This window comes from Myripristis murdjan, chromosome 15 (assembly GCF_902150065.1).
Source record: "Myripristis murdjan chromosome 15, fMyrMur1.1, whole genome shotgun sequence".
Taxonomy (NCBI): Eukaryota; Metazoa; Chordata; class Actinopteri; order Holocentriformes; family Holocentridae; genus Myripristis; species Myripristis murdjan.
Genome location: NC_043994.1, coordinates 24423038 through 24435325, shown reverse-complemented (window position 1 = coordinate 24435325; position 12288 = coordinate 24423038). Strand labels below are relative to the sequence as shown.

Below are 12288 nucleotides of genomic sequence, written 5' to 3'. Positions count from 1 at the left end.
CGGGATGTCATGTATTAAAGCCAGGAAGTTGCGGAGAGTGCGTCCATGTTTGATGTCCCTAGGTCGTGCAGACTCTATTAATTGCATCTTTAGCCCCCGCTCCCGCTGCCTCCCCCATCCCCCCATCCATTATCTACCAGGAAGGGACCCTGGAGACATACAAATGGGTTATTTTTGGATGCCGCTCAATTCTAATACAAATGCACTACATCCCTGGAGGAGAGAGAGAAGCAGACATAGCCATGGCCTCTGGCATAGGGAGGCCTTGTCCCTCAGATGAAACAGCTCACTGAGACTTTTGTTGTTCAGTGCACTGATTAGTTGGTCTTGTAGTTATGCGCTGGGCTTATATAAAGTCTAGTGCTTACAAGAGAGCAGGCAACCTCTGTGCCTGTCTAAAATGAAAGCAGGTGTATCAGCCCTGAGCCATGATTTCCTCTTATTTGATTCTACTCTGTGTTTCCCACACAGAAGAAAAGCTCTGTAATCAACACAAGGGTGCATAGTACTCCTTGTTGAATGCAAAGAGCACTATAGCCTTTGTTGTAATCTCATTCTGCAGTCTGATTCAGCGGGATAATGCAGTGTGTGGAAAAGCAATCTGTGAGAGAGATGCATGAGAGAGGGCACAGAGCCAGGTGCTCCTCCCATATACACATCTGATCCCAATGAACACGTACTGTTCTTTTCTGGTAGCCGCTACACTGGGACGGCATGTTTTCAATCACCAGCTGGCACGTAAAGGAATCAAATTACAGTAATGACAACGTTGGAAGTATCGTTGATTTACGTTTAATTCAATACAGTCTGACTCGTCTAATCTCCTAAGTAATCAAGCGGAGAAGACGTTAAAGGTTAATGTGTGTGTCACTTCCAGCCGTCACGCGATGCCACTGTTGTGTGCGGGGTGAGCAGGTGCGGAGAGATTTTCCTTGCCAGCCAAGACGTCCGCTGGGACGCACTTCCAGAGACAGGCAGACTATTGTGTGGTTGACGTAAAGGAAAGGCCGCTCACAGCATATTCACCCGCACTGTTCCTCTTTTGAACCTCCTGTGGGAAAGAAGAAATGCGTCTGAATAGCTGGCTGTTCATCACATCCTCCTATGTCGTATGTCTGTTGTCGTCGCCACTCACTGTGGGCAGCAGGGAAAAAAAATCTTGTCAAGGTGGCTGTGTCTGTGGTGCCTGAAACTGATAAGGGCTTTGCTATGTTGTAGAATAACATTAGAAGCCATGACAGCGCGAGTCAGGCTCAGATTTTGACAGATTTAGACTCACTTGATATGAAAGGGCCAATAACGTCACAGGTTTGATTAATGCAATATTTCATGCAGAAAGTGCGCAGCAGGTTCAGTCAACCAGCGTGCTGAGATATGTGCAGAGCGCCCAGTGTGATGCTCTAGATGTAATAAATAGAGATGGCCTCTGAAAAACATTAAGCCCTATTGCAAATGGTTTTATTTGCCATGACTCCATTTATGGGAACACTAAATCTGTGTGCTATTTTTGCTTTATATGAGAGAGCGGCAAATCCTGTTTAAAGTTGTTTTGATGAGAGGAGACCATATGGGGTCTAATCTCGTAAAGTTGGGTGGGAAAAAATGGCAGTGAGGGGCAACCTTCTTAAGTTGAAACCCCTAAGACGTGCTTTGGAGCCAATGTGTACGCTACTTTTGGTTCCCGCACATCCCTGCTTTAAAGGTGTAATAGATTCTGTTTGTTAAATTCTCACCGTGGGATTTGTGGGGGATCTGCGTTTGAAATGGAGATGGCTGGGTGTTGGCTTGTGGGGATACCAGCCTAGTGTTGGTTACAGCTGGGGAACCAAAGGCAGATACTTACTGATCCGGCTAACTGCCCTGCATTGCATATCATTTGTGGCTACTTTTGATGTCATTTCTGCAATATTTATGTCGGCTAAAGGGACAATGATGGATGGGGGAGATTTTTGTGGTGTGTGTGTGTTTAGACAGGGGATCCTCTGTCAAAACTAAGGCCACAGTTATGAAACTCAAGTATCCCTCCTGTGGTGCCCTTTTTAATTCTCTCTGCATAGAGGCGTATGTATGGTATATACCTCCAGGATGTTGTTGCTTTTCAAAGCCCCACAGCCTTTATATATGTTCATCCTGACCTCTTGTTCCCTTTTGACCTCCGCATTACCTTGCATTGGCCTCTGAAAGACTCTGAAAACAAGAATCCTGCTCTTTAAAATGAAATTACTCTCACACAGCAGCACACATACACAAGCCTATAGCTTCACTGGACCATGTTGGCTGATCTGTTTCTCTGAACAAGGGGACACTCATCAGAATGAGATATTAATAGATTCCTGCATTAGATGGACATTTCCTGGAGTTCCGCTGTATTTCACTTATCTGTCTTGACAGTCCCTGGATAATAGCACAGGCTGGAGCTTATTTTAGTACCTACACTGGTATGCTTTGTATCCTTTGTGTTTGCACGGGCGTTTGTGTGTTGGTGTGACTGCTTCATGTCAAGTACATCCTCATATCTCTGTTGATACTTCTCTGCCGGTTCCCGTCGATTTATGTGCTTCTTTTCTGTCTAGTTGAATGACATTTCTCTCCTCAGTCTTCTCCAGCCTCACATCGAACGCACCGCCTCGGTTCAAAGTATAATTATCGACCGCCACAGCTTGGTGACCTCACCACGTCCACTTGCCCTGTCCTCTGTTTTTTTTTTCCCCACACTGTCAGACACTCTCCATCTGTGCCCGCTCGATCTGCATTTTCCTGAGAGCAAAGGCTGTAATTGATTCCTGACACTCTTCCCTGACGTTTCCTCCTCCTGTCGCCCTCCTGAGCCGTCAGCTCACGCAAACCTGCTGAGCCGAGGAAAGGCAAAGAACAGGGGATGTGCAGACAGGAGGGCATATCGGGGGGGGGTTGGAGGCCATTGTGCTTCATTCTTCATGTCGTCGTTGTTGTGAAGACCCGCTGACATATTGTTTTCCCTGTCTCCCTCTCTCTCCTTGCTTCCCGTCTCCTCTCAGATGTCAGCAGCGGGCAGCTTGTCACCGCGGCGCTCCCTTTACCGGACGCTGTCAGACGAGAGTGTGTGCAGTAACCGTAAGGGCTCGTCCTATGCCAGCTCACATAGTTCCATGCTGGACCAAGCCATGCCCAACGACATCCTGTTCAGCACCACCCCACCCTACCACAGCACGCTGCCACCTCGCATGATCCACAACCAGGGAGCGTCCAACCTGAGGAGTAAGTACACATCCTGCACATCCTATACAGGCAGAAAAAAAAAACTTGGCCAAGTCAGCACTACACAGCAGGAAACAGCTGTGTGGAAACCAGCTCACTAAATGCAGCTGAATTATGGGCTAAGAAAACACCTAAAAATGTCACCAAGGTTACTGGAGATCAGCTCTTTTACAGGAAAATAATGCCCCTTTTACACTGATTTAAAATCCCAGTACCATCTGGGACTTGATCTTAGTGTAAGTGGGTTAACCTGGCATTTTAGTTCTGCAAGGGTCCCCGGTTATTATCAGCTTCGACAGAGGTGTAAATAGGTCACCTGCTAATTTGTGACCTGCATAGGTGCAATGACACAGGACTCGCTCTATATTTTAGGCAGGCAATCCTAAGCTCAGTGCAACTTTAACCCGTGTGACATGATACATTTCCAGCAAATCACCAGCTTTTGAATTGCCTCATGTTCGTAGTCTAGGCGTTAAGAGAGAACGAGGAAAATGCTGCTTTTCATTTCGGTGGGAAGATTGTGACTCCAGTTAACCTGGAGGTGAAATATTCAGTCCAGGACTTCTGCTAATATAAACAGTGGCACCTGGCTTTATTTTTTATTTTTCTATTTGTGCAGATAAAAAAAGAAATAAGTAGTAAAAATATGCTTGCTTGGTGGTTTTACAAAAAAACTCCGAGCTGTCTCTTTAAATTCCAATCAGGGACAGCAAGGCTAATGTTGAATTTCTCTGCATGTTGCTCTTGGATTATCATTCCTCTTCTCTGGCACCAGATAAGAGCCAGGATATAGATACTTGTTTGAAGAGCCACTTGTGTCCTACCGATATCATTAGCACAACTGGTGCAACACTTCAGCGCCGCTCCCCAATATAGTCAACTAATTGGAACTGGGTGAGGTACTGTGCCACTTGCTAGCGCTGCCACTCCGTCTGCATTAAGCAGACACCTGTCACTGCCGACAAGTATTCCCCTCTCTGCTGTTCTCCTGGCGTCCACTGAATATGTATTAGTGACGCTGCGTGTGATGTGTCCTGCCTGCACTGCTGTGGGTCTTTAAGATCTGTGACATGAACATGCCTATTTTTCCATCAGGAGTGTCACACTGTCTGTCATACATAATGTTCCATTCACTCATCAATCCCTGCCTGCCTCCCCTCTGTCCCCCCCCCGTCTCATCTCCATGCCGTTTCTCACCCATCTCCGGCTGGTGTTGTTAGACAGAAAATGGCTTTTGGAAAGATGTTTCTCTCTTCAGCCTCTTCTGGCTGTCAACCTGATGGATTCCTGATTGTTTTGAAGGGTAGTTGAGAATACAGGCTCTCTCTTTCCCCACTGAAACAGCCCAATTTGGTAAACAGTGAATCACTCAAGCTCCGAGATGCTGGGTAAATTGAAAAGAGAGTGTCAGCATCACCTCCAGCTCTCTCGTCTCGCTCTCCCCTTCTTTTGCTCTCACTCTCTCACTTGCTCTGCTTCTCCACTCATGCTTTTCTAAATGCCTCTCTGAGAAATGGGAGCTTGTTTATTGCACTCCCTGTCTTTCAGGGTTGGGGGAGGTGGGAAGTAAAGGCGGCATTGATTGAAACATGAAGACACTCACTCCGACAAGTCATTTATCGCCCCTTAGACGGCACCTTGTGAGTGCTATGCAGAGAAGGTGACATAATGTGACTCTAGCCTATCGCACACTCGCGCATGCACAGAGAAGCAATTTTTTTTTCTAACAAAATTAAGCGATTTGCAACCTTTATGAGGATTTGCCATTTAGGTGCATTCTGATTAATATTTGAATTAGGCCGACTGAGCTACCTCACAGCGCACAGGCTTATGCGCTTCTGATGTACTGGGCTGGACTTAGATAAATATCATCCTAGTGAAGTTTTGGCAGCAATAAGTAGTGGGAATCCAGGTCAGTTGTCCCCAACCCCCGCCCCTCCCCCCTCCTGCCCCTCCATTCCTCTCCCTACCCCTCTGCCTGCTCTGATGCGAGTTGACGGGCGACTCAGAGCTAGCCCTAAACTCAGGCCAGGCCTAGACACTGATTGGCGTGCCTGCCTGTCTCTGCAGATGAGTTTTGGTTCTCTGACGGCTCCTTGGCGGACAGGTCCAAGTTCAGCGACCCGGGCCTCATGCCCCTCCCAGACACTGCCTCAGGCCTGGACTGGTCTCACCTGGTTGATGCAGCACGAGCCTTTGAAGGTAACCAGCCTGGCCTAGGCTGCTGGCACCTTGTGTAACCCACCTCCTGGCTGCTTAGCGTGTGTGTCTGTGCGTATGTATCTATAAGTCTGCTAGCGCTTCCTTGCCTTCGTAGGTGTGCATGAGCTGTGTGTGCACGTGTGTGTGTGTGATTCTCTTCTTGTCAATCTTAAGTGCTGTAGGAGGTGACTTTTGGTGATCTTTTTGCTATTTGCGCCTCTGCTTTGAACCCCATTGTGATTTCTGTCAAGCACCAACTTGGAAAAATGAGCCATCCTTTCTCAGCACAGACATGGAGCCAATTTTCACACCATAAAGCCAGCAAGACGCCACTCAGGGAGAGTGCCTTAACCGCTGCCTTTTACAATTAAGCTCTTGGGTTGATAGTTTGGAGTAATTGCTGCTCCTCTCTGACCTTCTGTCCATTACAGTCTGAATATGGTGCATTGGATGGTGTGAATTCTTTCCTCTAGTGAATTATGAGACATTTCGTCCAGATACCTATAGTCCAAGTCTGCTAACTTTTTGCTGAGAAGTTATTATGGTCTGTCTTTTTTTAAAAAGGCTGAGTGTGGTTCCTTTTAAATTGACTAAAAAGCTGTTTCAGAGGGTGTTTGTGGTTGTTGTTGGCGGATGGCCCAGGAGTAGTGATTTGGTAAATGGAAACACACTCAAACTGATGAAGATTTGTCTTGATGACGAGATTCTGTACACAAGGTGTTGTCTTCAACATGGGATTGGTTACCATCCAAACTGAAAGCTGTCTCTACACTCAGTCACACTCCATTTTCAGTTGATTGGCACTGACACTCGGCCACTTCATGGTCAGCATCATCACTTTCGTTCATATTGTCCAATTTAAGTATTTTTTTCGCCTCTCGCATGACAGTATCGTTCTCATCTATCATGAAAACGCTTACATGCCACAAGTTTTGTCACTTGAACTCAGTGTGACCCGATGAGCAAACAGGCAGTGTAGCATGTGACCGTTGGTTTGTCATAATTCATGAATGCTCAGAAGAATTTCGTCCTTTTATCTGTTTCTTGCTGCGTTGCCCCCAGCACGGCATCGAACATGAGTGGCATTATCAGCTGCGATGATGCAGAGTCTGGCTGGCAGAAAGAGGGGAGTTGTCACGGCAGCCATGCTGGCATTTTACTGCCCCAGAGAATGATGGGTAAAGTGGAGCTCTGTTGCCAAGCAGAAAGTGCATTGAAAAAAGCTGCTGTGTTCATGTAACCATCTCTGATTAAAGGCAGGGCAGAAAAAGAGATGACTCTTTATGACTCGAGCATCTGCTTTATCAGCCTCTAAGTAAGTGTATCATTTATGTGCCGGGTTATGTGGATCCTGAGAGGCTGTTTGGACTGTTCATGTTCACAATGTGAAAAGACAGGTGAAAATGGCTCACAATGTTCCCAAAAAGCGCTTTGCACTGCTGACTTTTGCAGATAGAGGCAGATGGTATTAAAATGGATTGTGGCAAATTTCAGCAGCAAAAGGCTTCTGATGTAATCACTGAAAAAGCCCTCTCTGTCATAATGGTTGGTCATTTTCAATATTCCCTCCTGAATAAATATGGGATGTTCGCTCATGCAAAGGGCTTTAATATTTTCTCTTAGGTGTAATCACTTTTTTGTTTGATTTGTTGAGGAAATCTGGACATTTGGTCATGCTGCAATGGCAAGCTGCTTTTTTGCACTAATATCTGCTTTCGTAGAAGTCTTTAATCTTTCTGATGCAGCCATCGAACACAGGGAGAATGTCCATTCATATGTAAATCATAGCCTGTTCTCCCTTTCCTGCCTCATCTGAACAACCAACTCCATGCTAGATCAGCTTTTGTCTTGGAGTGGATTAGCTTTCATTTGGGGCTAAATTAATGGAAGAGTTTCCTTAATCTTTTCTATGAATATGCAGATCCCCCTATCTTTAGTCTCAGACCAAGGGGCTTGAGAGGGAGAGAGGTTCTAAATAAAAGAGTATTATGCCTCAAACTGAGCAGTCCCCAAGCGTAACATGCCAAGTTTGGTTTTTCCATGGGGCTTTGAGCAAGCTTAAGGGCCTGATATGGTAAAACAAGCATGACTGGTGGCTGACAGCTCTCTGGGATACAGCCCATTATCAGCCAAACAGCTGTCAGAGGACATACAGCGGGGTTAGGGCACCGGAGGGGACACCCAAGGGACTTATTTTATCTCTGATTTTTCTAGGAAAGCTCTGTTTGCTACCTTGTTTCCATATTGTCTGGTTATAGATCACTCAGTATGAGACTACACACTGATAGCTAGGATAATGCTCTGCCGCAGAGCTTGTACCTGCTACTTTCATTCACACAGTGCTTGAATGAAATGCTCAATCCATTCTGAAATGTGTGCATGTAGACAGGACGTTCTGTTTCAGTGGAACTGCATGTTGATACCTTTTCAGTGTTACTGCTGGTAAATGTGAGTATGATCGAAAGTGTGCACCCTGTGCCCTCTGCAGACCAGCGTGTGGCATCTTTCTGCACTATGACGGACATGCAGCGGGCCGAGGCGCTGCAGATCTCCAGAGAGCTGACCAGACGGGTGGCGGCCGCAGAGGGAGCAGCCCTGGAAGCAGGGTAGGTTTCTCCTCATCGTTGCCTGACTGACTCATCACAGATCCATGCACAAATGCGTCTGTAGCAACTGTATATTACTAATAATGAACATCTATATCGTAGCTAGGCAGGACAATGCACTCATATTATCATCAGTATCAATTTATGAGAGTGGATATCATCTGGGATTTTGGATACTCTAATGTCAGGATATGGTATAAGTGCCCTTGTTTTATTGCATTACAGCAAAGGAATGCAATTTTCTGAATTGATTAGACTGTTCTAGTTGTTCTGTTATTGGCCTTTACCTGCTTCGTCATCATGCGGATAACATTACTAATGTGTATATAATGTTTAAATATCTTATGAAAGTACTGACAGTCATTCCTACCATATTGTCACAATATCTATTGAGTTCGTCCATATCACAAAGCCCTAATCATAGCAGGAGCTGTGATTGTGTAGGTTTTGTTTAATAAGTAGTCTTTCTTGAGCCTTTAATGCATCTCAAATGTCCAAAAAGCTGTCATTGGTTAATCTCTCTCTGTGTTTGTTACCTGGCAGCAGCTCTCCCTCCACGCTCACTGGCAAAGTCAACCAGCTGGAGGTGATCCTCAGGCAGCTGCAGTATGACCTCAGAAAGGTAAGTTTGCACACTTCACACGGCGCCCTGCACAAGCCGTGTTCAGGGTAGGACTTTGTTACTTGAAAATGTTAAGTCGGAATTATAGTTTGTCGCTGTTGTGTACTTTAGTTTTTCTCTTTGCTCTCCTTTTTATATTTTGACGGGGTCGGGGCACGCGTCAAATAATGCTGCACATTTGTGATATTTCTCAAGGCGGGCGTAAAGCGGCAGTCTGTATCGCTCAGTTCAGGAGAAAAGACACGGAGTAATGGCTGCCCTAAGGTCTCTGAATTACCACCTTGTCCACTTAATTCAATATCCTGCTTCCTGTCCTAATTGTGTCCCGACCCAACATTTCCCCACGTCCTCTAATGTGCTTAAAATGGAGAAGGGAAATGCACTTTCACTCTGACAGAGCAAAGGCTGCCCTGCCATGCTAATGCCTCCCATTTACAGCGCACTGGCGAAAGACAGATTTTCTTGTAATGGCAGAGCTTTTATCAACACCTCTTTTCTATCCATTTGCCTTGTAGCCCAGAGTTGACTGTGTGTGTTGTGTGTTTTGTGTGTGTGTTTCTATTGTTATCACAGGAGAAAGAGGACAAGGCAATGTTGCAGGAGGAGGTACAACACCTGAGACAGGACAACATGCGCCTCCAGGAGGAGAGCCAGACAGCGGCGGCTCAGCTCAGGAAGTTCACTGAGTGGTTCTTCCACACCATTGACAAGAAACCCTGAGAGAGAGAGAGAGAGAGAGAAAGAGTGAGAGAAAGAGAGAGAGAGAGAGAGAGAGAGAGAGAGGGTGAGTGGAAGAAAGAGAGATAGATGGCCTTCACTGCTCCTGGGCACCCGCTCAACTCCTGAGCAACACATTCAAGCGATCCACAAGCAAACAAACTTTAAATCATACCAACACATTTTAGGCCCCAAGAGCAATGAAAACTCTTTAAAAAAAAAAAAAAGCCCCTGCTTGGAAGACCGTGGTCCAGCCCCGTGTGGAGAGACTTGACACCCGTATCGGGACCTTAGTTTGGGAACCCCCACTGCCTGTGCTGTGCGGGGGGGTTTCTGAAGCAAGCAGTTTCTCCATACTGGCAAACGAGACTCTTGGGAAACCTCATCTCCGGAGCCGGAGAGCATTTAGGAGAAGCGACCCCGGGCCCCGCCTGAACCCCTGGGATATCCTTACAGTAGTGGAATGTAAAGCCGTAGAGCTCATTTACTGTAGTCTTCATATTATCTACCTATGTCACGTCAGTCTACTGTACTGTATACTCAGCTGTACTGTACTGTACTGCACACACTGTCACACAACTGTTTCTGTGGAGCCTGCTGGGCTGGTCGGCCTTCACTGATGCAGAAAACCTGGAGGTTGGAGAGCGTCGGGAGAGGAGGAATGTGGTAGACAAAATGAAGTGGTACTTAATGTCTGCTTGCACCAAGAGGAATCCACATGTGACGGTCTTGAAAAGTACAGTCGGGGTGGGGGGAATGAATGTAGCTCAACTGAGACCTATTTTTTTGCCGAACTTTCCGGTTCCCAAAGTCACAGTTGTTTCGAGGCTTGATGTTTGTTTGAGCCCAGCGCTTCTTTTCTTTTCTTTCCTGTTGTTTTGTTTTGTTTTGTTTTGTTTTGTTTTTTTGAATTCCACGTTTCTTTTCCTCAGTGTTGTAACGTAGGGTCACATGGCAGTGATTTTTTTGATGTTAAAAGGTGCTTTCCCTACACACATGAAAAAAAAAATCGTTCGTCAGTAGTTTCTCTTCACTGTCACAATGTCCTAGCAATAAAGAAGTGGTAGTTATGAAACTGTGTTTAAAAGAAAAAAAAAGTTAGCACAACGGTGAACAGTTCCTGTCAAAAAGCAGTTGTATTTGACATGTATTTATAAAACAGGAAGAGACTGTGCCTAAAACTCTTGGGTGTAAATGGATTGTTTCTCTTTGCTTTTAGTTCTCTTTCATAAACACATGCCTTGTCTGTGGCTCACTGATATACAAACTGTTTGTGTGCGCGCGTGTGTGTGTGTGTGTGTTTGTGTGTGTGTATGTGCGTGTGTGGGAGTGTGTAGTTCATCACAGCAAAATGTGTTCTTATGCAGTGGTTTAGAGCAAGCACCAGTGAACCACACTTACAATGCCAAATGTGTTTATTTCTGTACAGATCTGCCACAGAAGTGTCTTGTATTTAACACCATTATTTAAGCTTATTTAACCTAAAGTTGTTTATTTTATTAAGGGTATTTGTTCTTTTGTTTTGTTTTGTTTTGTTTTTCTTTTTTCTGCACTAAGGAGAGGAAAAGCTCTGTGTATGTTGTAAAGTGCGTAGCTTGCCAGGGCAAAACTATATATTTAAATATATAAATGATGATTCGTTTCGGAGATTCCAACATTTGGATGCTGCTAGATTACAGTTTGCTGGTTTGTATGCTTTTACAAATGTCTCTCTCTGTAAAACTGTCTCATCTCCGATGGGACATTGGTTGCTTTTTTTTTTTTTTTTTTTTAAATAAATGTAGTTGTAAAAATATTTTTTTTTCCTACTGTTTTTCATGTAGCCATTCTCTTTATTTGCATGCAACCTCAACTAGTGTGCACCTCCATGTCATCATATACGTCATCTACCAGAGAGATAGATAAATAGGAACCAGGACCGGAGGAACAAAATCTTAAGGTGCTGTTGATAAAAACGTAGAAGTTGCCAGCCTTTTGAAAGAAAATCCACAAATCATATTAGACCGTAGGATTTGCATTTCTTTTAAACGCATCATAAATAAAATAACGTCCGCATAAAAGCGGGTCTAGAGAGACAAGCCGTGAGTGTGAGGATACATTTTTCTGGAGAGGGGGAATTTCTGAGTTTCAGGGTCCGGTGGTGGGAACCGTATGGAAGCTCTTCAGTCCTGCACATGTGGCGGCAAGATGGACCAAAGACTTCCAGTGTTGCATAGCAGCATGTTCCCAGAAGCCAACATTTATCACTTTTTTTTTCTTTTTTGCCACAAACCACTAAGGTATTTGTCACCGAGAGACACGAAAATATCAAACGCTTTATTGTAGGTGAAATGGATTCCACCTATAATTTTCTCAACCCTTTCCAGCTATTTGTTGTCCTTTGTCGAAGTTTTTTGATGAAGTGACAAGGAGAAATCTTCCACATGAAAAAAAAAAAACAGAGTAACCCTTTCTGTGGTAGTTTTAATCTGTATTCTGTAAACAGCATGTGTTTTAAGACTAAAGAAGAATTGAAACACAAAACCATAATAGGTTTGTAACTTGCTTCCCTTTGAGTTTGTGCGCTTTAACTAAATGACAGATGTTGCCTTCACCATCGGGACGGCTACAACGTCACTGAATAATTAATTATAAGTCTTTTTAGGGAGGGAGGAAAACAATTAAATTTGTTCGCTACCTCCTGCAAACACCTCCAGCCCAGCTGGTGGAGTATGGGCCAATTTATCATGCCCTGTAGGGACTGGTGGATAAGCAGCTGCATTGCATGATGGGTAGAGCTGGTCTGTGGCGTGTTGTGTGGATATCTGGATCCTTTTTTTTTTTTATTATTATTTCATTACGCTCACCTGTTTGGGACTTAGAGCCAACTGTGGTTACCATATTTGAAATCTAATATTTATTCTA

The 12288-nt window shown here is 44.8% G+C and overlaps 1 protein-coding gene across 6 annotated transcripts in view; it reads left to right on the top strand.

Annotated features, from left to right (window-relative positions):
- LOC115372823 (signal-induced proliferation-associated 1-like protein 2) overlaps positions 1-9611 on the top strand; it is an 84494-nt gene extending 74883 nt beyond the window's left edge. For 3 of the 6 annotated variants that reach the window (XM_030070970.1, XM_030070966.1, XM_030070964.1), the window contains 5 exons: positions 3018-3237; positions 5308-5439; positions 7928-8045; positions 8589-8667; positions 9241-9611. In XM_030070970.1, coding sequence (XP_029926830.1) covers positions 3018-3237; positions 5308-5439; positions 7928-8045; positions 8589-8667; positions 9241-9387 — 696 coding nt within the window. In that variant the 3' untranslated portion in view covers positions 9388-9611. The remainder of the gene's footprint in view (positions 1-3017; positions 3238-5307; positions 5440-7927; positions 8046-8588; positions 8668-9240) is intronic. The other 3 variants (XM_030070965.1, XM_030070968.1, XM_030070967.1) reach the window with 3 other exon arrangements.
- Positions 9612-12288: the final 2677 nt, after the last annotated feature.